The following is a 27,965-nucleotide window of genomic DNA, read 5'->3' on the forward strand; positions in this document are numbered from 1 at the left end:
ATCAATGATATTGATGAAGGTATATCAGGCTTAATGTCTAATTATCTCTATAAGCAAACATTTGATAAACCATCACTAGAGCATCATGGGCCTTCCTTGCTACCTAACTACACTGCATGGAGAACTTTGTGTCAAACAAACTGTATTGTAACTCCCAAATACCTTTCTTTCTCTACACTTCATAATTATATCTAATCAAGTGCAAAAGCTATTCTGGGATTTGTTATGCAACTAACAATACAATTTGCCCTGAACTAAGAATACAACGTGCATTTGTTTGTTTGTTTGTTATTTGGTTTTTAGGAGCATTAGCAACTAAGGCCATATTGCTCCGGGATATGCGGTGGTCATTCCCTGACCTTTCCGCATCCTCCGTATGTGGTGGTGACGGGTTCGAACCCCGGTCTAATCAAGAAGCGTGTACTAGGCACTGCTGCTCCTTCCCACCTGGCTACGGAGGCGCCTGCATCAATGCAAGTTGTATTTTGCATGTATTTGTGTCTCTGTCTTTATTATTTTTTAATGCATAAACATATTCTAAATCACCTTTACCGTTTTCCAACAACAATGATACTTAATTTGGTCACAAAACTATTTAACTAAAGTACTATATCTCTATCAACTTGACATTTAGGAAAAATGTATTTCTTTTGTCCTTATTTTCCCATTTTTCGGTAGTCCTCTTTAGTTAACCCTTGGACAATAACAATCTGATTAACACAGGAGCTTACAATTGCCCTTTAAAAATATCTGCTATGCTTTAATTATTAATTGATTATTAAAAATCTGAAATTTATTTTATCTTTATAATATGGTAAAATTTTATTCAATAGTGAAAATTTGTGTAATTTGGAATTAAAAATACAAAGCACTTCTCTTCTCTTCTCAGGTCCCGAGCAATTATTCATATTCAAAAATTCAGGAATTTTTCTAGCAGGGACAGGGATGTGATTATTCCCTTGTATAAGGCATTGGTCAGGCCACACCTTGAGTACTGTATACAGGTCTGGAGGCCTCATTTCAAGAAGGATGTAGAGCTGCTGGAACGAGTACAGAGAAGGGCAACAAGATTAGTGAATGGAACAAAGGGTTGCTCTTACGAAGAAAGGCTTAAGTTTTGCAAATTACAGAGCCTGGAGACTAGGCATCGCCGAGGTGATCTGATAGAGGTGTACAAGGCTTTGAATGGCTTGAGCATGCTCAATGCCGATGGAATTCTTCCTCTTGCTCAGAATAATCACCTGAGAGGGCATAAATTCAAATTGAGGAAGGATGGATGTCGGATAGATGTGCGGAAATTCGCCTTTAGCCAGCGGGCAGTTGGTTTGTGGAATAGACTTCCATCGCTTGTTGTTGAAGTTGATAGCCTAAACAAATTTAAGGCTCAACTGGACAGGTATTTCGAACGAATTGAGGGGTGAAATGGGAGTAGTGGTTGTTTTTTTTTTTTTTTTTTTTTTTTTGGCTGATGCTGAATAAGCTTGCTTTCTTGCATCATATGCCTCTACTAATGCTAATGCTAATGCTAATGCTAATATATATTTTTTGCCTTTCGTGTCAATGTGCTAGTTTTGCTTTCGGTATCCCATAAACAACATACTGCTCAAATGTGTAATTTGAAACGGGCACATCAGCTATTGTGCGGTGGAGGTATCTGCTACAGAAAGTAGTTCCCCTTTGCTTAATGTTTCACTGCTGTACAAAAAGTGGTTTTATCACAATGATTATCATTAAGATAAAGAAAAGTAGCAAACAAATCTTTGCTTATGTTAACATTGAAGAAAAAAGATAAATAACATTGGTGCACTGAAAATGAATGCATATCTACTGATGATCCTGTCTCAGGTCTGATAAACTAAATACAGGCATACCTCGAATAACGAATAGGATGCGTTCCACGAAATTACTTCGTTAAGCGAAACTTCGTTTTCAGAGGTAAAAATACTATGGCCAGAATAGGGATACGTTCCTACGTAAAGCAAATGAAAAGCTTTTTTTTCGAACAAAGAAAAGTTTTATTAAATAAACAGTCAACTTACATACAAAGTGAAATCACATTTTAAAATATCAGTCTAAAGTTGATTGCTTATGCTTTTTTTCTCTTTCATTTAACAATTGCCTATAAGGAGTTATTGCATTTAACACTGATCGCTTAACAATAAAACTTCTTCCTAAATCAGGATCATTTTCACTAAAAAAATTTAAAACGTTTTCAATGTCATTTAAGCACCTTTTTAAATCTTTGGTTAACACTTTTTCGGCAGGAACTTCTTTAACTTCGTCTTCATTATCTTTGTCTTCGTTGCTAACAAGGTTTTCTAAATCTTCCACTGAAAAACCATCATCTTCTGCATTCAATAAACATCCTCTTCATTGACATTTTCGAAACCTATTGATTGAGCCATCTGGATAACTTCATTTCTAATTTCTTGGATGCTATTTTCTTCTTCTAGTACAACTTCTGGCCATATTTTGCGCCAAACTCCATTTAAGCATTTCTTAGTGACTTCTTTCCAAGAATTATCAATGTTTTCAATTGCGCTTTTAATGGTGTAGTTCCAAAAAGTTTTAACTGTCATTTCCTCTTTATCCTCTAGTTCAGTTAAATTGCTTAATGTTCGATGCAGATAATAAGATTTAAATGATGCTATTATTCCCTGATCCAATGGTTGAATCAGGGAAGTTGTGTTTGCTGGAAGAAACACAACTTTGACAGGAATGCATGTGTCCAACGTGTTAAGATCAGTAGGATGTCCCGGAGCATTGTCTAACAAAAGAGCTTTTTCTTCAAAGTTGTTTTTTTGACAATACCATTTTACTTTAGGACAAAAGTGGTTAACAAACCAATCAGTAAATAACTCCTTGGTAACCCATGCTTTTCTATTTGCTTTCCATATTACAGGTAAATTCATTTTTATGTTACCTTTTAACGCCCTCGGATTTTTTGAATGGTAAACTAATAACAATTTTAATTTATAATCGCCAGAGGCATTTGATCCAAAGAGTAACTATAAACGGTCTTTGGCTGCTTTGAACCCAGCAGCTGATTTTTCTTCAATAGAAATTAAGCTTTTTGTTGGTAGCCGTTTCCAGAACAAACCGCTTTCGTCAACACTGAACACCAAATTTGGTGGAAATTTTTCACGTTCAATTATTTCCTTTAGTTTTTCTGGAAACTTATTTGTAGTTTCTGTTAATTTTACACTATGAATCCTGGCCCATTTTTTAAATTTCTCGAACCAACCACGAGAAGCCCCAAAGGTTTCCGTAATTTCTTCAGTTTGTTTAGATTTCATGTGATTAAACTGGAATATTTTTTTATGTTAAATGGGGCTTGAAATTGCGGACTTCGTTATATCGAAGCTTCGTTATCAGAGGTAACGTTAACCGAGGTATGCCTGTATATATTTTGTATCTGTATTTACATGGTATCAAGATCGGGTTACCAGAAATATATCTAATCCTAACTTGAAGTAAAATGATAGGAAAGGCAAAGCGAAATTGATGAAACTACTATTAAATAAGACACCTTACATTGATAGAATATATCCAATTATATTAAATGAAGCAGCAAAAGAGTATAAAAAAAAGACTCTTATACATAATTATTAGTGTCTTCCAATAGAGGGAAGATCTCTCTGCAGACTAGAGAAGTGCAAATCTCTTCCCCCCTCTCCCCCCACACACAAAAAGGAATCAAAAGGGCAAAGTGATTAATTATAAACCTGTAAGCTTGACTTCTCTGTCAGGGAAAATAAAGAATCAGTAGTTAAACAAGTAAAGCAGGATTCGCTGACTGGAACACAGTTACACAGCAATCATAACAAGAATTTCTTAAGGGAGATCTCATCTAAACAATCTGATTAACTTTTACGAGGCAGGAACATCTTATAGTAGCTAATCAGACCTTAGTCATAGTAAAACTTTGACAAAAGAACTTGATGCAAAAATTATTTTACAGCAAATGCATATATTTTAGTCATTTGATTCATGAAGAATTTTTTAGACATGGAGAAGCCAGAAGTATATCAAATCACATCAGTTAAACGATTTTGTGATAACAGAGAAGAAAGTTGAAGAGAAATTTTGAAACTAAACATAAATAAGGAACCAGAGCAAATGGATGTATCCAATTACTTTAAAGGAGGGGTAGCAAAGGAGGTCAGCAAACCTTTAACCACCATTTTGAGAGCATCCCTGTATTCAGGGAAGACTCTATGGACTGAAAATGTTACCATTAGTAGTGGCATATGATGCCACTACTAATGCTAATGGTAGTAGTCAAACATCAGTCAAAAAAAAAAAAAAAAAAAAATTCCCATTTCACCTATCCATTTACCCCAAACGTTTGTCCAGATTTTCCTTGAATCTATTTAAGCTATCACTTCCACAACAACAGGTGCAAGTTTGTTCCAGCAATCAACCAGTTGCTAGCTAAAAGCAAATTTTGGACCATCTATTCTGCAACTGTCTTTCCTCAATTTCAATTTATACCCCCTCAAGTGCATAATCTGAACAGGAGGAAGAATCCCATCAGCACTGAGTTTCTCAAACCATTCAAAACCTTATACACCTCAATCAGATAATCTTGCAAGTGCCTAGTCTCAAGATGCTGTAATTTGCAAATCTTAGGTCTTTCTTGATAACAGCACCCCTTTGTCCCCCCCCCCACCAATCTTGTTGCCCTTCTCTATACTTATTACAGCAGCTCTACATCCTTCCTAAAATGAGGCCTCCCGATCTGTATGCAGTACTCAAGGTGTGGCTGGCCATTTGCTTACAAAAAAGGGATAATCACCTCCTTATCCCTGCTAGAAAAGTTCCTATATATCAATGACAAGACCCCAGGAGTTGCTCTGGCAGCCTGCCTGCACTGCTCTGAAAACTTCATATCTGACTGCACAATTACCCCCAGGTCTTTTTCATTCTCAACTGCCCTGAGTTTAGAACCACACAGTTGGTACATTATGCTGGGGTTACTGCTACCCATGTGCAGTACTTTGTATTTGTCAATGTTAAACTTCAGTTGCCACTTCTTAGCCAATTTGCCCAACTTTTCTAATGTACTCCAATTTACAAAGGAGGAGGAGGATCAAAAGGGGAACATGAGTAATTACAGACCTGTTAGCTTAACTACTGTTTCAGGAAAAATAATGGAATTAAAGAAGTTATGCTGGTTCATCTAGACAGGAATGAAGTTATATTGCAGTCACAGCACAGATTTTTTAAAGGACAATCTTGTCTAACCAATCTGATTGGATACTATGATGCGGTAACAAAGGAATTGGATACAAAAAATATTTTTAATATCATATACTTGGATTTCAGGAAAGCTTTTGATACTGTTACACATAAAAGACTGCTGTAGAAACTGGAGCAATGTGACATTAAGGGCAAGTTACTGTTAAGGATAAAGGGATGGTTTAGTGGGAGAAGACAGAGAATTGTTATCAATGGCTGTTCGTGGACTAATGATATTAGTGGAGTCGAAAGCTTTTGATACTGTTACACATAAAAGACTGCTGTAGAAACTGGAAAATTGTGACATTAAGGGCAAGTTACTGTTAAGGATAAAGGGATGGTTTAGTGGGAGAAGACAGAGAATGGTTATCAATGGCTGTTTGTGGACTAATGATATTAGTGCAGTCCCCCTGCATTCCGTGCTGGGCCTATTGTTCTTTTCTATATTTACGAGGGGAGGTATCAAAAAGTTTGTACCTTTACCTAGAAATAATAGCCCTAGAAAGGGGAAACTTCACAGGAACTTTAATCCTTTTCTATGTACTCTCCATGTATAGTAACACATTTCTCCCATCTATGGGTCAGTTGTTTAATGCCTTGATCATAAAAGTCCACACTTTTTTGCCTGAAATCACGATTCCACTTCATTGATGACTTCCTCAGACAAATCAAGAAGTCTGATGGTGCCAAGTCAGGTGAATAGGGTGGGTGCTGCAGTGGTTCAAAGCCACACCGGGCAACAATGTTGGTGGTGATGGCAATTGACATGTGAGCCAGTGCATTGTCTAACAGAAGGTGAACACCTTTTCACTTTGAAAGCATTGCGAAACTTTTTCAAAAGATTTCTGTAATATTCTCCAGTAAGTGTGGAACTACAAGGTAGGTAATCTTTTTCTGTCCCAAAATATGGACAACATCACCTTCTTCATAGATGGGGAGGTCTTTGCCTTTTTGGGAGGTGGGGAGGAGATGTGCTTCCACTGCTTTGACATGTCTTTAGTCTCTGGATTATACTGGTACACCCAGCATTTGTCACCAACTGATCAAAAAAGTTCTCAACATCAGCATTACACAAATATAACAGTTGGCAAGAACATTACATTCGACATTGCTTCTGCATAGGTGTCAGCAATCTTGGAACCCATTGTGCTGAGACCTTAGATGTGCAGATGGTCATGTAAAATGCTGTGGGCAGACCCACTGCTAATTCCCACTGCATTTGTGACGAAATGAATCATCACACATCTGTCACTCAGCACCAGTTGCCCAACCTTTGAAACTGTCTCATTGTCTGTGGATATTGATGGCCTTCCTTCTCTTGGCTCATCAAAGACACTTGTGTGACTTCAATGGAACTTCTGTTTCCACTTTTTCATAGTGTCATAGGATGGAAAATTCTGCCCATACACAGCTTTCATTTCTTCATCAATTTCCTGAGCTTTCTTGCCCTGTAAATGCAGAAACTTGATCACTGCTCGATACTCCACTTTGTCAACCATAGCGTCCTACCTCAGATTCTGGGCTCCACCTCTGGTGTACAATTACATACGAGAATGAAATTTAACATGTTAGTTATCAAATATGTAGACAACTTATATTAAAAACAGCATCTTCCTATTGATGTAGGAAGTAGGATTAGTAGGGGTTCCTGATCCAAGGGATGGGGATTTACACCCCCGGTAAAATATTCCGAAGTAGTTTGCTGTCTTTACCTATTCGCTTTCTAACTCTAATTCTTCCGCCTCGAAATCTATTAGAGTAATTCGAGGGAAATTGAGGTGCTACCACATTGTTTTTGCCTACTCCGTTCACCTATTTCTTTGGCTTATGCCCTTTGCTTTTTCCCGCTCATTTAGCTATGGTAACAGAAACACTCGTGTAAATATAGTAAGAGTAAAGCTTTTTGTAGGGCTAGCAGTTATATTTTGCTAGGCAGCCGTTTTTTTTAAAAAAAAATTATTTTATTGTGTAAGTCATTCGGCAAGTTTAGCATATTTAGTATATCGGTGACTTTAACTTGTTTTTAAAAAATTCAAAATTGACTCTTCGTCTATTTTATATGCTATATTTGGTATATATTCAAAAGGTGTGACTGGCATGTAACTCGCAGAAACAGATGGCTTTCGAGGGCCCACCCATTTGCCTCTGAGCAGTTTCACATACTCTTGAACTCTCTCTTCAAAGTTCTTTGCAACTTTCCCTCATGGTACTTGTTTGCTATCGGTCTCGCGGCCGTATTTAGCCTTAGGTGGAGTTTACCACCCACTTAGGGCTGCACTCCCAAGCAACCTGACTCCAAGGAGATCGCAACCAACGGAGGCGGCGTCAGCTATGGGCCTGTTGTTACTGACAGCATATATTGAGAGGTGCCAGCCCCAAGTTGACGTGCCTTTCAATGTAAGTCTTGTGCAGTAACAGCATCACGATACTCTTGATTTGTTATTATGTTAATTTTAGATTAAGGCTTCGCTAGTTATGGTGGATTTTTGGTTCCTCTTTTAGGCTATATAGTTAAAAATATAAATATGGTAACATGGTACTTATATTCGCAGGAGTATGTAATGTTTAATCTAACATAATGGCATTAATTTGTCCTGACATTTTTACTTTTTACTTTCAGTCTTTTTTTTTTTCAGAAGTGTTTACATATAATTCAGATATTGTAATTTACTTCTACTATATATATATATATATATATATAAACTTAAGTGAGAATAATAATTAAAAATAATAAAAAATATAAAAAAATAAATTGCCAGCAGCATGGCAAGACAGAAGAGCAAAAATTGTGAAATTATACATAACGATCAAACCAAAAGGGAGGGAAGAGAATAAAATTATTGCAGCCGAAACTCTCGAAGATAATTTAGAAAGTCTAAATACAAAGATAATAAAATATAATCAATTAAATTTTGAATAGCCAATTAAATAAAATTTAACGGTGCCCCCTCTGACGGGCACCAGGTACAAATTTATGTGAAATATTACAAGCAGAGATGTGAACAATTACAATAAAATAAAATAAAATAAAACAAAAACAGAAATAGACTGACCATTATACCCCATCTCAACAGAGGACCACAATGCCAATAATGGTCAGGGAATCGCTGCATTTCGATCGCTAGACAAATCACCACAAAGGCGAATCGATCGAAAGATCAGTCTACCATCCGATCCCCTGATCGAACTGCCAATGCAGAGGACTTGAATAGCGGTGGTCCTGATGCAGTGAAAATTAAAAAGAGAACAGATGCAAAGCCACACCATTGACAAAAGTAATCTTAACCAGATTATATAGGTAAAAAACATGAACTATGGATGGTAGCACAGGCACAGCGTTAGCAAATCAGCCCATTACTGTCATGTGATATACTTATATTTGAATAATGTTTGGAATAACTGAAAATTGAATCTTAACTAATCTATGAATGCTGCCATCCATAGTTCATGTTTTTTGCCTATATAAAACCTGGTAAAGATTACTTTTGTCAGTGGTATGGCTTTGCATTTGAGTGCTTGTATCTGTCCTCTTTTTAATTTTCGCTGCATCAGGACCACCGCTATTCAAGTCCTCATTGGCGGTTTGATCTGGGGATCGGATGGTGGACTGATCTTTCGACTGATTCGTCTTTGCGGCGATTGGTCTAGCGATCGAAATGCAGCGATTCCCTGACCATTATTGGCCTTGTGATCCTCTGTTGAGATGGGACATAATGGTCAGCCTATTTCTGTTTTTTTTTTTTTTTTTTTATTTTATTTTATTGTAGTTGTTCACATCTCTGCTTGTGTTATTTCACATAAATTTGGACCTGGTGCCCGTCAGAGGGGACACCGTTAAATTTTATTTAATTGGCTATTCAAAATTTAATTGATTATATTTTATTATCTTTGTATTTAGACTTTCTAAATTATCTTCGAGAGTTTTGGCTGCAATAATTTTATTCTCTTCCCTCCCTGTTGGTTTGATCGTTACGTATAATTTCACAATTTTCGCTCTTCTGTCTTGCCATGCTGCTGGCAATTTATTTTTTTATATTTTTTATTATTTTTAATTATTATTCTCACTTAAGTTTATATCTCAAGTGTCATGTAGAGGAAAATACTTTTTGCTGCCTCTGATGTATGCTTTACCCCTTTTTTATGTAAGATTCAGTTTTCAGTTATTTCAAACATTATTCAAATATAAGTATATATATATATATATATATATATATATATATATATATACAGAGAGAGAGAGAGAGAAAGAGAGAGAGAGAGAATCGGATGGATCTAACAGGCAGAAATTGAGTAGGGGTGCCACAAAATAAATTAAATTACTCGGAAGTGCCGTTATTAAAAAAAGGTCGAAAACCACTGGTCTAAGGCATGAATAGGAAAGTCCCCTAAGAAACTTAGGTTTTTCATCCAACAAAAACCAGCAAATCGATCAGAGAATACATGCAATATATGGATATAATACACATGGCATATAAGTTATTTCTTGGGTGGCACTAATATGGAAGTTGTTTTTATCCCATTATATAAGGCAACAAGATAATCACAGTACCCATTCCAAAGGATGTGAATCCATTGGAATGAGTGCAGCAAGAAGGAATGAGAAGAGCAGCAAGCTTACTCGGGAACACAAGAGAGTACTTTTATCAAGAAACACTTGTGTTCTGTAAATTGTTGCATGTGGAAATTAGGCCCCTCTGATGTAACCCAATTTGGATTGTTTAAGGCATTAAATAAATTGATTAAACTAAATAATAATGGCATCCTTACTCTTTCTCAAATGATACACATGCATAAGGTGACATAAATGTAAACTGGGAAAGGGTGGTTTCAGGAAAAATGTGCAAGAAAGCTGTCTCTGACCAGAAATTAACTGATAGTTGAAATAAACTTCCATATGATATTGCAGAAGTGAACAGCTTGAATAAATTTCAAAAAGGATTATACAAATGATTAAAGAGGGAGTGGAAAAGTGTGTATATATATATATATATTTTTTTTTTTTCAATGTTAGTATTAATATTAATAGTGTCTACAGTAGCACAGTAGAACTTAAAAAATCTGGAACACAAACTCTCTGAGGTTAGTCAAATGTACAAGGGCAGAGGGAAAATAAGCCAGTTGGACTTAAAAAAAGAACACTAAGTGTCAAATTTATGCATTATTTTCAATTAACAATTCCAAAGCCAAACAAAGTGGTATGATTAAAACCAGTTACTTAACATGATACAATACTAACATTACAATTATGGCTGCAGATTAGGGTGAGCTGAGTAAGAAACAATAATCTCTGTTATAGGAAAAGTGGTCTGATAATAACGATAATGGAAGAAGCAACTTAGCTCACAAATATCAGAAATTCTGCAATGGATCCTACAATGGATTTACTGGAACAGAAGGATACAGTTGCAACAGGACATTCAGACAATTCAAGTGCTAAAATACCTAAAACAAAACTATATTCTTTAAATAAAGTTTTTTAGGAAATAAAGCTTATTAGCTTTAGAGTGCATTTGATATACTGTACTTATTGTTCTTTTCATTAACTGTATCTAAATCTATTCATAAATATATCACAGCAATACATTGTGCCACATTAATTAACTATTTTACCACTAACATTATACCATTTTCATTACACCACTTCAGTTTTGGAACAGTGATTCCCAAACTTTCTAGGATGCATATATAATTCATATTTCACCAATATTTGTGACCCAAAATGATGTCCCAAAGCATTAGAGAAATACTGACATCCTAATTTACCACAAAAAAAAAAAAAAAAAAAAAAGCTATTTTTATGCTTTTGTGACTCACACCTTACAGTTTAATTTATCATATAATATTTTTCAAGTTTTCATAACTATTATTACTTATTAGCTTTATTTTTTTAACTTCACACAGATTTCTCATTTATGAATGTGTCGGTGGCCCAAGTTGGAGTCAAAACACAAAGTGGGTAACATTGTTTTAGAACAATAATACTTAAGAAGTTTGGGACCTGGACAAACTACTTAAATCTGGCACAAGTGAACTCAGATAAATGAAAAAAATTGTGATATTTCAAATGTCAGAGAGAGAAGACATAAAAGCATAACAGAATAGATAAAAACTTGGTCTGGAGTGGATGACACTTCTCTCCACTTGGAAAGATCCATATCATATTGCAAATGGATGGCAATTGAAAACACTTCACTGTTTGTTCATTTTTTTTTCTTAAAAAAAAAGAAAAGGTTTATTACAATTGGGATAACAATTAACTTCTTTGTGATGTAACATGGTCCAGGAATGAAAGTAGTGATCCTTCATTCTTTCTTCATACAATAATTATAATGAAATGTTAAAATTAATGATTTTTTGAATGGAAGTAAAATTTCTTAATTTTAATTGTAAAAATTAAAGCAGAGGACCTAAAAAGAGAGGCTGAAACATGTGGTACCTCTAAATTAAACTTAAATTTTAAGATAAAACTCAAAAATTAATTATTATAATAGTATAATAAACTACCTTTTAAAAAAAAAAAAAAAACTAAAACAGTGAGGTGTTTCCATTTTCAAGCTACAAGGATCTTTATCCTGTGTGTTGAAAGCCATGCCTTTCAGTGAACATATCAGATCATATTACACTCAATGAATACAATGATTCTTGGGTAGTCTGTTGGAAAATGTTACCTTATTATAAACTATATAAAATATGTTTTTAATAACCTTCATCTAAGAAGTCCTCTTCTTCATCTTCTAGGCGTAAATGTCGCCGTTTACTCTCATCAGCCATTTGTACGGTATTGGGTGAATTGTGCTGTTCTAACTGAATTAATTCCTCAAGACGAGAACCAATAGCCTGAAAAAATTTATAAAAATAGTCAGACTCACATGTGCATTTCATAATGTACATTTCAATTATATTAATACAGAAAAGGTGATAATATTGCCTATGAAGTAATTTACTAAATTCAGCATTAGTGAATTTTGTTGGAAATAATTTCATGTCATTAAAGTACAAGGGTTAACTTTTGAAGGCTGTTTTAAAAAAGCATATACTCTCACTAATAAAATAATGAATTAAATCTACTTACCTATTCCAACATTTATTCTTTAACATTTATTCTTTCAACTATTCTTTAACTTACATAAAGCAAAGCATTTAATTTAATTTAGAAAATTTTATAGTTTAACCTTGATTTACATAACTCATTCAAATAAGTATGGAGAGCATTGCTTCTGGTTACCATTTGAGGTTTTTTTTTTCCCTTTGGTAGTTGTTGGCGCATTGGCTTCTATGGTCATAATGCACCTCCCAAGGTTTTTTTTTTTTTTTGCAATACTTTGATCCAAGCCCGAGGCGGGATTCGAACCCGCGACCTTTGGGTTGCCAGGCAGGCACTTTACCCACCCGGCTAGCCTGGTCGGCTCCATTTGGGTGCTAGTGATAGAGTGTTCAGTAAGTCACCAGCAAGGCAATAATCATATTGGCTTATGACATTTGTGACATCAGAACTGTTTTGCAGTTCTCATATTACAAATATGAATGATCGGTTAAATTATTTCAGGAATTCATAAAAGCATGCAAGTGAACTAAAGTTGCAAACATGTGAAGAAGGAATAAATCATGAGCTATTGTAAATTACATTTAAAGACATTGATAAGTACTATTTCATAGGTTCTATTCAGTTCTTTCACTGGAAAAACTGCTTCTATTTCAGCTAGTTCTGTTTGCTATACAATTAGTATTAGAATTAGTAGTGGCAAATGAAACAAGAAAGCTTATACAGTCAGCCAAAAATAATAATAATAAAAAACAACCAACACATCACATATCACTGCCCATCCCCCTCTAAAAGTTTATCTAGTTCTTCTTTGAATTTATTCAAAGAAGAACTAGATAAAAACTACTCATAAAAAGTACCTTACATTTGTCAATATTCATTTAATTGCCTTGCCTCTTTTAAGCCTATCTGTCTAATTTTTCTAGATCTTTGCAGTAAAATACCATGATTACTATCATTAGCCACTGCCAACCTTTGTAGCATCTGTAAACTTAGACATTAGGTTCATCAATATCATTAATAAATACTGAAAACAATAACAGGCCCAGCACTGCACCCAGTGGAACTCCACTAATAACATTAATCCCCAAAGAGCAGTGTCCACTGATAACAACACTCTGTCTTCTCTCATTCGACCATTCCTTTATCCACAGCAGTAACTTTCTCTTAATGCCATACAGTTCCAGTTTGCACAGCAGCCTTTTATGTGCAACAGTATCAAAAGCTTTTGTGAAATCCAAGTATATGATATCAAAATTATTTTTTGCATCCAGTTCTTTTATCACTGCATCACAGTATATCCAATCAGATTGGTCAGACAAGATAGCCCCTTCACACACCCATACTGTGACTGTACTATAACTGCAATGACTAGATGCTACTGCATCACTTCTTTGACCAGTGACTTCATTATTTTTGCTGAAAGAGAAGTAAAGCTAATGGGTCTAATCATATATTTGGATTTCAGGAAAGCTTTTGACACCGTTGTGCAGGGAAGACTATTGCACAAATTGGAGAAGAATGGTATTAAGGGTAAGTTGCTACAATGGATAAAAGGATGGTTAAGTAGGAGAACAGAGAGGGTGGCAATCAATGGGTGCTGCTCTTCATGGACTAATGTTATTAGTGGAGTCCCACAGGGTTCGGTGTTAGGTCCACTGTTGTTTTGTATATTTATCAATGATATTGATGAAGGTATATCAGGCTTAATGTCGAAGTTTGCAGATGATACAAAGGTTGGCAGGGTTGTTAATGACAGTAATGGCAGTGTGCTACTGCAACAGGATCTAGATAATTTGGGCAGATGGGCTAAGAAGTGGCAACTGAAGTTTAACCTTGACAAATGCAAAGTACTGCATATGGGTAGAAGTAACCCCAGAGAAACGTACTAACTGTCTGGTACTACACTTAAGGTGGTAGAAAATGAAAAAGACCTGGGAGTAATTGTGCAGTCAGATATGAAGTTTTCTGAGCAATGCAGACAGGCTGCCAGGGCAGGTCATGGGGTTTTGTCAATGATATATAGGAATTTTGCTAGCAGGGAAAAGGAGGTGATTGTCCCTCTGTATAAGGCAATGGTCAGGTCACGCCTTGAGTACTGCGTACAGGTCTGGAGGCCTCATTTTAGGAAGGATGTAGATTTACTTGAGAGTGTACAGAGAAGGTCAACAAGATTGGTGAGGGGAATGAAGGGATCCTCTTACCAAGAGAGGCTTAAGTTCTGCAAATTGCAGTGACTAGGCACCTGCGCGGTGATCTGATTGAGGTGTATAAGGCTTTGAATGGGTTGAGCACGCTGAATTCTGATGGGATCCTTCCACTTGTTTAGATTACGAACCTAAGGGGCATAAATTCAAATTAAGAAAGGACAGATGTAGAACAGATGTGCAGAAATTTGCCTTTAGCCAGCGTGCAGTTAACAGCTGGAACAAACTTCCATCTGTCGTTGTGGAAGTTGATAGGTTGAATAAATTTAAGGAGGAACTGGACAGGCATTTGGAGGGAATGGTGTGATTTATTTTTTTGGCTGATGCTGCATAAGCTCATAGACTTGCTTTCTTGCATCACATGCCTCTACTACTACTACTACTACTCATATTACCCTTTGATTCCCCTTTGTGAATTGGGAATATAAGTGCACATCGCCAGTCGACAGGCCATCCCCCAAATCAAACAATACTCTCATAATTATGGCTAAGGGTTTGTTTACCTCCTTTGCTGCCTCTCAAACCCAGGTTAAGCTTCAACAATTTATTCTTTCACTTTCCTCTCAGTTACCACAAAATGATTCAATTCCCTGTTTGAATTTGATATGCTTCTGTCATTCCTGTCCCTAAAAAATTCCTCATGTGTGTGTGAATACAGATTCAAAATACCTATTCAGTTTGTAAGTAACCTCAGGTTCATCATCAGCAGTTCATATCTAGCAGATCAATGTGATTCATCCCCTTCCATCATAGTATTTCCATTAGTAAAGAAGTCTTTGTTGCTTATCTTCACATCATTCTTTACCAAAGACATTTTTCATAATCTACCTTAGCTTGCATAACCTCCTTTGTAACTTGATTGCAGACTAGTTTATATTTACTGTAGGCTTGTGTATCACTTGATAATTTATATAGGACCCATGCATTCTTCTTCTGTGCCATCAGTCTTATCAATACATCTGATATCCATTTATTTCTAAACCTTAAACAGTATCTTTTAGTTATATAAAAAATCTTAGAAGTTTCTACAATTACATTCCCTTAAGCTTCCCATTGAGAATTTGCTGTTGATAGCTTTATCAGTTGGTCCCACTGCATAGAATTTCAAAACTGTCTGAAACCCTGAAACCCATGTATTCACCTTCATGAAAGCAAATGCCCTTTGTCCTTGACAGCAGTTACATCTTTAAGTAAATCCCCATCAATAACACTATGATCATGCATTAAGAATACACAGATAAAAGACCTAGTAGGACTTTTATCTGTACATTCTTAATGCAGGAAGGGTTGCTGCTGATAACCAGATCAAGAATATTGCTTTCTCTTGTTTCCTCTCTAACATGCTCGAATAATAAACAGTCATCCAATAAATCGAAAAACATCTTGCTACCGTGTGAGTGAAGAACACAAGTTCCAGTCAATATCTGGAAAGTTAAAATCCCCCATTATAAGACATTCAGATTTAGTGGATACTACTATAGGTCTGTGCAGCTGCTCATTATACTCATCAGGCCTGAATTTTGCATCTTCCTTCACACATGAAATTTTTAGGCATTGGGATACCAGAAGTATACCTAATTCTGATTGGATGTTAAATGATAATATGACTGCTGAGAGGAATGTGAAAGAGAAACTAACTGAAGTAAAAAGGAAATGAGGCACTGAGGGAATCAAAAGGCAAGGGGAGAAATTCAGACTGATTGACTTTTGTTACAGGAAAATTAATGGATTCAATGATTAAAGAAGTAATGCAGGATCTGCTTTATAAGAAAAGAGATATATGGTAATCACGGCATAGATTTGTTAAACCAAGATCTTGTCTGGCAATCTGATCAATTATGAGGCAGGAGCAAAGGAAATGAATGAAAAAAATAACTTTTGACATCACACTGTAAAGTTTCAAAAACATTCTATTATGCAATGCATATGTGAGTGCTGTTCAAATTGGTACAGTATGGTTTTAGGGGCTGATTACTATTATGGATAAAAGGATGATATCCAGAGAGGGTTATTAATGGCCTGCTCTTCATTAACTGTGTTATTAGTGGAGTTCCTCAAATGTTTGGCACTGGGTTTCCTATTGTTTTCAATATTTATTAACAAAATTGATGAGGGCATATTAAGTTTATTGTATAAGTTTTCCAATAAAAGAAAGGTGGGCAGGGTGGTTAATACAGTAACCACAGTTTCCAGCATCAACAAGATCTGTGTAAGTTAGACACACTGGCTGGAAAGGGATGGTTGAGTAGGAGAAGACAGAGTAGTTATCATGGAAATTGCTCTTCTTGGAATAATGTTATTAGTGGAGTGCCCCACAGTTCAGTGCTGGCACACTGTTGTTTTCAATATTTATTAATGAGATGATGAAGACATACCAGCAGGGGCGGACCGACCTGCACTGCACCCGAGTGCCAACGTTTAAGGGGCACCTGAAAACCTGAAACTTACATACACATGTGAAGAAAATTTTCAAGGGGGTCACCAAATTGCATTGGTACCCGGGTACCATATTCCCTAGGAACTCTCTGCATATCAGTCTTAACATCTAAGTTTACAGATACAATGGTTGGAATGCAGTGCTTAATGACAGAAATCAAAGTATGCTACAGCAACAAAATCTGGAAAAATTAAGTCTGTGAAGTGACAATTGAATTTAATATTAACAAATGAAAGGTAATGCTTATGGAGAGCAGTAATCCCAGATTAACAAACTATGTGGTACCACACTGAAGGCAGAAGGGAACAAAAATGACCTAGGATTGTGCAGTCAGATATGAAGTTCTCTGGGCAATGCAGATGTGCTGCTTGGGAAGCTCATGGGATTTTCACATCAGGAATTTTCCCAGAAGGAATAAGGAAGTAATTATTATTCCTTTATATAAGGCAATAGTATGACCACATCTTGAATATTGCATACAGGTCCGAAAGTCTCATTTTGGGAAGGATGTGGATCTGTTGGAATGGGTGTAGAGAACAACAACAAGGGTACTCTTGCCTTTTGTAAACAAAAGAGTACTCTTGCAATGAAGACTTTATTTCTACAAATTTCAACATCTGGAAACTAGGTACACAAGAAGATCTGATTGAGATTCATAAGGCTCTGAGTAGAGTGAGTAAGTTATATACTGATGGCAACCTTACCCTAGCTCACATAACACACATAAGAGGACACAAATTTAAATTGAGGAAGATTAGTTGCAGGGTAGATATGCAGATAGTTTAAATAAATTTAGGAAAGAAGTAGATTATTAGATGGGATGCACCAATATTGTGATATATATATATATATATATATATATATATATATATATATATATATACAGTGGGACCTCTCTTTAACAAACTTCCACATAGTGCAATTTTCTATGTAACAAACTTTTTTGATTTCCCCTTGGTCATTACATTGAAAATAGTCTCCATATAACGAAATGATTTCGAGAGACCTGATTAATCCCTTTAGCTTTCGATAGCTAAAGGCGTTAATTCCATGAATTAAGAGTTAAACATTTTACAATTTAATGGTGCCTGTAAAATCCTGCAGGAGGAAACTGGCCACCCACAGTGCAGGATAGAAAAAGATGCAAGGTTCTGGGAGAGGCCTTTGCCCAGCAGAGGGTCAGCAATGGCTAAAAAAAAATAAAACCTATACAACTTATACACTACTATACCAAGCAAGACTATACCTGCAGGAGTAAACTGGCCACCCACAGCGCGGGATAGAAAAAGATGAAAGGTTCTGGGAGAGGCCTTTGCCCAGCAGAGGGTGAACAATAGCTAAAAAAATAAAACCTATACAACTTATACACTATTATGCCGAGAAAGAGGTCCTGCTGGTCACCTGTCCACAGCAATTGGCAAAGATTAAGGCATATTCCCAACGCAGGCATTGGCTCTCATCAACCTATTTTCTACTATAAGCATCCTATTATAGAATTAGGAGAGAGTGATCTTCCTCTATCTTGGAAATTCATCTGTTGTTTCAAAGAAATGAGTCATCCACACTTTCACTAAATTTCACCTGTCTCTGTTTACTTGGTAACTATAAGTGGTCCCTAATTTCAGCTTTGTTTTAACTGCTGTGCAAGTAACCTTACAGTGTATAAGAGGAAATCCTTGAGTGTAGTGTGAAAAAGTGGAAGTGCTTAATAGTGTAGATTTGAGCATTAAAAAAAGAAAAAAAATCACTTTAAAATTCAGTATCCCTGCCAGTATTGTGTCAACCATTCTGAAAAACCGTGTTTCGATTTTCGAACTGTTTGAAGAAATGGAACCTAGGCGGAACATGCAAAATTATGCCTTTGGGAAGATGATGTAGATGAAGCAGTTTTTAAGTAAATGAAGTTTATTCAAGACCAAAACATGCTGATATCAGGACTATTAATAAAAGAAAAGGCTATAGAGTCTGCATCTTTTCTGGGGCACGAAACATTTCAAACCAGTTCTGGTTGGCTGGACAAATTTAAAGAGCACCGTGGCTTACTCGAAAAAGTTATTTCTGATGAAAGTAGAGTTGCAATCAAAGAAGACTATACCCTTTGGAAAGAAACAGTTTTGAAAAATATTGAGGATTACAAGTCCAAAGACATATTCAACATTGATGAAAGAGGTATATTTTTTAAATGTTTGCCGAACAAGACACTGACTTTTAAAGGTGATAAATGTGTAGGTGGTAAAAATAGTAAGGAGAGGATTACTCTTGGTTGCAAATATGACTGGTAACGAAAAACTGAAGCTTTTGGTAATAGACAAAAGTAAACAACCCCTATGTTTCAAAGGAGTAAAGTCGTTAGAGTTGGACTACAACTACAACAAAAAACCTTGAATGACATGCAAAATTTTTGAGCAGTGGATTTTAAATTTTGATAGAAAGATGGCAAAAAAACCCAGAAAAATCGTGTTGATTGTCGACAACTGCCCTGCCCATCTTCACTCGGTAATTTTGAAGCTTACAAGTGTGAAGCTTGTTTTCTTCTTTCTGAATAATTCGTCTTAACTGCAGCCAGTGCTAGATTTACATATAAGCTAAACAAGCTACAGCTTAGGGCCTCATGTTCCAAGAGACCTCACTCCATCTTAAAAAATCCTGCTTTAATATTGTCACAAGTGAACAGTAAGGTAGAAGGGCCTCATGCATGTTATAGCTTAGGGCCACAACAAGTTTAAATCCGGCCATGACTGCAGTCAATGGACCACGGCATTATCAAGAGTTTGAAAATGCACTACTGAAGGCTCATACTGAAAAAAAACTTATACTGAGAACCAACCAACCTATAGATTCTGTTATGGATTTGTGGATGTGCATATAAAAGTTGGCAAAAGTGTGGAGTTAAGATGTGACAGAAACAACAATTAAAAATTGTTGGCAAAAGCAGGTTTTGCTAAAATGCTAATTAACAAAGATGAAAGAGATGTACTACTACAAGACATTGAGCAATCTTGGGAAGAGTTCCAAGAGAGGTTTGATCAGTGGAGAAATGTTCTTGATGAATTTTTATTGTTGTTGTTATTTGGTTTTTAGGAGCATTAGCAACTATGGCCATATTGCTCCGGGAATATGAGGTGGTCATTCCCTGACCTTTCCGCATCCTCCATATTTGGTGGTCACGGGCTCGAACTCCAGTCTAATCAAGAAGTGTGTGCTACGCACTGCTGCTCCTGCCCACGTGGCTACGGAGGCGCCAATGAATTTTTAGGAGTTGATAATGTCATAGTAGCTGAATATCTGAGTGACTCCAATGTTTTAGAGTGTATTCAAAGAACTAGTGACAATATCGACGATAAGTTGGATGAAAATGAGGGCAATATTAAACATTCCACACAAAAAAACGTTGGAAGCATTTGATGTTATTTGTTTGTTATTTGGTTTTTAGGAGCATTAGCAACTAAGGCCATATTGCTCCGGGATATGCGGTGGTCATTTCGTGACCTTTCCGCATCCTCCGTATTTGGTGGTGACGGGCTCGAACCCCGGTCTAATCAAGAAGCGTGTGCTACGCACTGCTGCTCCTTCCCACCTGGCTACGGAGGCGCCTGGGAAGCATTTGAAACTTTGCATTGAGGCCTTCAGTGGGAAGAAAATGTAACAGAAAATATATCTCAATAGTTAAAGTTTAAACAAATTCAAACCTTTTTATGAATGGTGTACAGTAGAATCCAGTGAACAACAAAAAATAACAAAATATTTTACGACATAATTCTTAAAAGCATATTAATATATTTTGTGCATCATATACGTAGTCATTTCTTAATATGTATGTATTAATAAATTGTTTTAAAATGTTAGAAAATGTAACCATTCCCACTTATTGCTGATTTATTTCCCATCTTTTACTATATTTCTGAATTTACAATATTTTCCATTGTTGAAAAGGCCATATTTCTTTATAACAAAATTTCTGTATAACAAATTTTTTCAAGGGAACGATTGATTGTATATGAGTATATGACTGTATATGAGTCTGAAGTATTCATATAATAAGGTGGTTGGTTTTTTTTTTTTTTTTTCATTTGTTATCGCTACCAAGTGAAGATTCAAGTTATTTCCTGATGCATTCTGCTATATATCTGTGTACATTACACGGGTCTGAAGCATAACATCATTGATGTTATGCTTCAGAGTTTTTCAGTTCATATAAAGCCTATTTTGGAATGCCTATGGATGATCAAGATGTGGGCATCTTGTTTCTGCTGTAGTAGCTGCAGGCAAATATTATACGGATGTTTTTCTGGTTGTCATGAGACTATGCTTTTGCTATACAGTGAATACACACAAGACCATAGAAACCATCACAACAACTGCTACTTTTGTATTGTGGATATATATCTAAGTTTAAAAATGTCTGCAGATCAAAAAACTGTGCCAGCTTAAGCGATGAGCTAACATTGCATTGGCTCAGTGCAGCAAAGTTTATAGGGATGAAAAAATCGAAAGAGCTAGAGGGAAAAAAAAAAAAAATCAATATCACTTAGAGCACAAAGTTTAACCATTTGATATGAGATTTTGAGTCAAACAAACAGTACAATAAATGCCCTCTAAGAGTCAATTTGCATATAGTATAAACTGTCCCCCTGCTTTCAAAATCAATTCAATACTTTAAAAACTCCTCCCATTTAGAATTTGATGATGTGACCAATAGCAAATTCTAAATGGGAGGTATTCAAAGAATTTATCTTGGAAGCTACTAGGCTTTTCATACCAAATAAGAAATATTGTTCGAGGTTTAGGCCTAAATGGATGTCAGATGAACTAATGAGACATATCGAAGAGAAGAAAAATGCATGGAATACATATAAATTGATGGGTGACAAGGAAGCCTATAATAGATATAAGTTGGTCTGTAACCAAGTCACAAAGGAGATTAGGTAGGCAAAGGCAGATTATGAGAAATCTTTGGCAAAGAATGCAAAGACAAACAGCAAAGAGTTCTTTACATAGGTAAACTCTAGAAAGAAAGGAATGAATCAGATTGGTCCACTGGATATTGATGGTTCAACTATTGATGATCCTCCGCAGGTGGCTAACAAACTAAATGAGTATTTTGCATCTACATTCACACACACGAGGAGTTATTCAGGGAGTGGAATGCCAGAGGAGAATTAAACTCTGGCAGTGAGCTAGATGATTTTCTAATAGCTGAAGTATAGGAGGAGAAATTGTTGAAGATAAACATAAAAAAGGCACCCGGGGTGGATGGGATCTATCCAGTTATACTAAAAGAGGCAGCAAAGGAAGTAAGCAAACCCTTAGCCATAATTATGAAAGCTTTCTTGGACTCAGGGGAGGTACCCATGGACTAGAGATGTGCAAATGTGACCCCAATTCACAAAAGATCAAAGGGCGACACAAGTAATTATAGACCTGTTAATTTACCTTCTCTTCGAGGAAAATTAATGGAGGTACTGGTTAAAGAAGCACTGCAAGATCATCTAGACAAGACTTCAGTTATAGCGTGGACACAGCATGGTTTTGTTAAGGGAAAGTCTTGCATGACCAATTTGATTGGATACTATGATATGGTCACAAAGGAACCGGATGCAGGGAATAACACTGATATCATATATTTGGATCTTAGAAAGGCTTTTGATACTGTTGCACATGGAAGACTGCTACACAGATTGGAGCAGTGTGGCACTGGAAGAAAATTGCTGCTAGGGATAAAGGGATGGTTGAGTGGGAAAAGACAGAGAGTGGCAATCAACAGACACTGCTCATCGTGGACTAATGTTATTAGTGGAGTCCCTGAGGGTTCAGTGCTGGATCCATTGTTGTTTTCTGTATTTATAAATGATATTGATGATATAAAGCTTAATGTCCAAGTTTGCAGATGATATGAAGGTTGGCAGGGTTGTTAAGGACAGTAATGACAGTATGCTGCTGCATACTTAAAACTTAAGTCTTTCTTACGAAGAAAGACTTAAGTTTTGCAGATTACAGTGTCTGGAGACTACGCACCTGCGAGGTGATCTGATTGAGATGTATAAAGCCTTGAATGGTTTGAGCATTCTCAATGCTGATGGGATTCTTCCTCTTGCTCAGAATAATCACCTGAGAGGGCATAAATTCAAATTGAGGAAAGACAGTTGTAGGATAGAAGTTGTGGAAGTTGATAGCCTAAATAAATTTAAGGCTGAGCTGGACAGGTATTTGGAAAAGTTGAGCAGATGGGCTGAGAAGTGACAACTGAAGTTTAACATTCACAAATGCAAAGTACTACATATGGGAAGCAGAAACCCCAGAGTAATGTATCAACTCTGTGGTTCTACACTGACAGTGGTAGAAAATGAAAAGGACCTGGGGGTAATTATGTAAGCAGATATGAAGTTTACTGAGCAGTGCAGATGGTCTGCAAGTGTAGCTCATGGTGTCTTGTCAATGATATACAGAAATTTTTCTAACAGGGATAAGAAGGTGATTGTTTGTTTGTTATTTGGTTATTGCTCCGGGGTTATGGGTAGTCATTACCTGACCTTTCCGCATCCTCCGTATTTGGTGGTCACGTGCTCGAACCCTGGCCTAATCAAGAAGCATGTGCAATGCACTGCTGCTCCTACCCACCTGGCTATGGAGGTGCCAAGGAGGTGATTATCCACTTGTATAAGGCAATGGTCAGGCCACACCTTGAGTACTGTATACAGGTCTGGAGTCCTTATTTTAAGAAGGATGTAGAGCTGTTGGAAAGAGTACAGAGAAGGGCAACATGATTAGTGAATGGAACAAAGAGTTGCTCTTACGAAGAAAGACTTAAGTTTTGCAGATTACAGTGTCTGGAGACTACGCACCTGCGAGGTGATCTGATTGAGATGTATAAAGCCTTGAATGGTTTGAGCATTCTCAATGCTGATGGGATTCTTCCTCTTGCTCAGAATAATCACCTGAGAGGGCATAAATTCAAATTGAGGAAAGACAGTTGTAGGATAGAAGTTGTGGAAGTTGATAGCCTAAATAAATTTAAGGCTGAGCTGGACAGGTATTTGGAATGAATGGAGGGGGTGAAATGGGAGCAGTTTTTTTTTTTTGGCTGATGCTGCATAAGCTTGCTTTCTTGCAATCTGTGCCTCTACTAATGCTAACTGCAGAAGAGATCATAAATTTAAGTGCCTTTCAGATGATGCAAGCTGTATAGCCAAAAGTTAGCAATTAAACTGAACCTGAATTTGAACATGAATTACTCCCCCAAAAGGGGAGTGTTTGCTAATGAACATGAAGCAAAGCTGAAATGGTAGAGAAGGAAATTTTAGGATCTGCTTTTTCAACTTTCAGACAATGCAATCCAGTCATAAAAAGACAGGTCTGGGTTCATTGTAAAGTTCAACGATTAATGAAATTTCTATATAATTTGAATTATGCCTCAGAAATGACAATTGGCTGGCTGATAACAATTTTATGGAATTAGAAATCCTTCTTACAGATATTGATCAGGAAGGACATGTCTAGTATTGATTTATTCAAAGAATTAATACATCTGTGAAACCATTTTAAACACAGTTATTCTCCACTGAAAATCTTGCAATTCATGTGCTCGAAAAATTTAATAGCATCATCAGCAAATCCTTTGTGATACTAAAGATTCTAATAACATTGCCATTACCAGTGGCTATCACAGAATTGGAGTTTTTCAAAGATGAAGTTAATCAGAATTTATATCCATTCTTTATTATTATTATTATTAGCCATAGGGTGCAAGGAAGCCCGAGGCTTATGCTGCATCGGCCAAAAAAAAATTTCTGAGTTACCCAAGAGAGAGAGAGAGAGAGAGAGAGAGAGAGAGAAAGGAATCACCAAGAAAGAAGAATGATGATATCCAGCTCAGGACCCTTGTATGTGCCAAGCCCATATTCACCAGATGTGAGTCCCTGGGGCTATGATGATCCAAGATCAAATGGGTTGGTTGGCAACCTTATCAGTTGAAAAGTCATTTCAATCAGGTCTAAATCATCCTTGGCTACAGGCTGGGGTCTAAACCACAGCCTGTAGCCAATGGTATAGACCTGGTTGAAATGATCGAAAGATCTGCAGCTGTTAAAGCTGCAAATAAATTTAATCTTTGAATAATTATTTAACCTTTGAAGAAAAATTTGTAATAAGTAATACTGCTTCTTTATTGAAATTAAAGTAATAAATTATGCACATATATTTTTTTTATTTTAAGATTTTAATAAAATAAACTGAATGAAACAAACAAACTGGAACAAACTGGAACTTGTCGATTGGTCACTATCAATACTTTTGTGGATTTATTGGATGATTGTATATTATTGACACTATCAAAGAAAAGCATTTAACATGGTATGGTGTGGGGGTGGGTAAAAAGCTATTTTATTTATTCTGAAAATCCTATTCCTCAAGGAGGCCTACAATTATATTATATTATGTTATATTTTTTTTTTATATCCCCTTATTTTAACCCCTCCCACTTTAACACCTGACTTGATTGATTTCAGAAAATTCCCAGACTCACGGGGACCCCTAATATATTAAGGTATTCTTCCACTGGACTGGCTGAGTTTAGAAATGACAGACACACACACAAGAATGTAGAATATACAAATTTGTTTTTTATTGTCATATTATATATAAGAAAATTACAATAACCTTTAACAGAATACAGTATTTAGTTTGACACTTGTTATTTTACTAATTTTTAAATGTGTATATATCTTGTAATTTACAGTCAACCTTGTTATCAAAAGAACTACTAAATCCTAATACTTATATATATCTACATATATATCACTGTGTCTCTTCATGTTGCTCTACAAAGATTTCAGTAGGTCCGGGCATTTATTACCCCTCACAATGCACAATCTGTCTCTTTGCTCCTTAACAGTCCATGTAAGTCAATAAACCACCATCAGCCAATGAACAGACAAAATATAATTTCATAAGTGCTCGTTTCCCAACTTATTAGGAAATACATATATATTCATTCCAGAATCCTTACTTGCAAACATGTCAACAGTCAACAATATCCAACCAATTTACTTAGTTACCTTTCCGTTCAATTAATCCACTATTTCACAATTAGGGCTAGATGCTCATTTAATTGTTTACCTGTTTAATCATTTTCTACCCCAAATAAGTCATACTCACAGCAATTTAACATTCACAATAATTCAAGGACAAAATTTTTACTTCCTATTACAGATTAACTTACTCTTAAATTGCATTACTCTGATCTCTATACTAAATTGAATTATCACTCCTTAAGTATTACACTCGTTCAAATATATATGTATATATATTTAGTACTTTGACATTCTCTCTTAAAACTTATAGCGTCCTCCTAGAGTCCTTTTCATTATTAAATTAGTTCCCCTTTTTACAAATTATATTCTCAGTACTTATTCTAACACTTACGCAATGGTCTGGTATTCCTCCCTGCTCGGTCTCTCTTCCTATCTGCTCGGGGTGAGGACTGGAAAGCGAAAGGTTGCTCATCCGGGGAACATAGTAATCTATCCTGGGTTTCTCTACCGGGTACTGCACGGCTGAAGATAATACCGGATCTTATCTCCTTTCTTCCTCCATCTGCGTTGCGTCCGAGGACTGGGATACCTTCCGGGTCGACTAGTCACTCAACTGCTCAACCGAGAAATTTGCCTCTAGGGCGTTTCACCATTCTTCCTCCATAGACTGCATTAACTTTTTCAAGGGAACGATACTTCCGACTCTAGACTTTCACAAAATAAATTCTTATAATAAATTCTCCCACTACAGCTTCCATCTCCCCAGGACTGCTTCCACCACCCAACTTAGATCACGACTCCTCTTCTCACTCTCTCCACCACAAAACTCCTCTCCGAATAATCAGTATCAATTTTTTCTTCCCTTCTCTCCTTTCTCTCAAATTTCCCACCGCTTTCTTCCTGGCCAATCGTTGACTTCCCTATCCTTTCCTTCGTGATCCTATTCGTCTTCCTTCATTTCCGTGGGCGTGCTTTCTTTTTCCTAGTGTGACCGAACTTCCGATAATCTGGAAAATACTGGTAATTTCTCGAAATTAAACGTAAGTTCCGGTCAGCTAAGAGAGTTTCAGGCTTTCTTTGTGACCTCACCCCCATTACTACGTCGCCCACACCTGCTAGAGGTCGAACCGTGAAATTTATTAATAGGGCCACTTCCGCACTCAGCGCCCTTTCTATAGTGTATATGCTCCTGTCTTAAGTGGGATTTGTTTCGGTCCATTATGATTGCTTTTACTGACTCCCTTAAGGAATTTTTCCATACAACCGAGATTTAACTAACTGGGTGTGTTTGGACTAACCTTCGAATTTCAGTGTTTCTTAACAAATGATACTTGTCTGAAACTAACTATATACGCCACAATTAATTCTTCCAATATTTAACAAACTTTATTAAATTATTGTAAGGCTGGGTCCTTACATTGCATCTCTCTCCCCCTTAAAATTTATATCCCATATACATAAATTTTATACAGGTCCTCAGGCGGATGTGCCTTCTTCCAGGGCCTACTTATTATCGACAACCTTAAATTCTCCTATTCCTATATACAATTCTATACATGTACATTAATTAAATGTATAAATTTTTTTTTTTTTTTTTTTTTTCACTAAAACTATTCCCATCCCATGTTTTCATTAAATGCTGCACCTAAATACATTTGTTGTAGCCTGTTTGTCTCTTTCAACTTGAGGGCCCTTTCCCCATAGGAAGTTTCAGTTCTGTGGTTCCATGGCCATTCGATTCTTTTCGGCTCTGTTGATTCATTTACCAAGTTATCATTCTTTTCACCTCCACTTTCTTCCACTTTATTTAACAGTTCACTATCTTCATGTTTCTCTTCCCTTCGAGACGTTTTCTTTCCAGACTTTCTATTGACCTTTTCTCTCATTTCCAAAACTCCCACGTGTAATATCCTTCCACTTTCTCGACACTTTCTCTCATTATTCCTATTAGTTTTGTTGTTCTTCTTCAATTCCCTTAATTCTTCTTGTGCAACCGGAACTTTATTAAC

General features: G+C 36.3%; 1 protein-coding gene across 1 annotated transcript in view; it reads right to left on the reverse strand.

The window, feature by feature from the left end:
- unc80 (unc80, NALCN channel complex subunit) overlaps nt 1–27,965 on the reverse strand; it is a 1,843,891-nt gene that overhangs the window by 1,231,540 nt on the left and 584,386 nt on the right. The window contains exon 22 of the mRNA XM_090378420.1: nt 11,946–12,078. Coding sequence (XP_090234546.1) covers nt 11,946–12,078 — 133 coding nt within the window. The remainder of the gene's footprint in view (nt 1–11,945; nt 12,079–27,965) is intronic.

This window comes from Mastigoproctus giganteus, chromosome 7 (assembly GCF_048544385.1).
Source record: "Mastigoproctus giganteus isolate SK-2022 chromosome 7, ASM4854438v1, whole genome shotgun sequence".
Lineage (NCBI taxonomy): Eukaryota > Metazoa > Arthropoda > Arachnida > Uropygi > Thelyphonidae > Mastigoproctus > Mastigoproctus giganteus.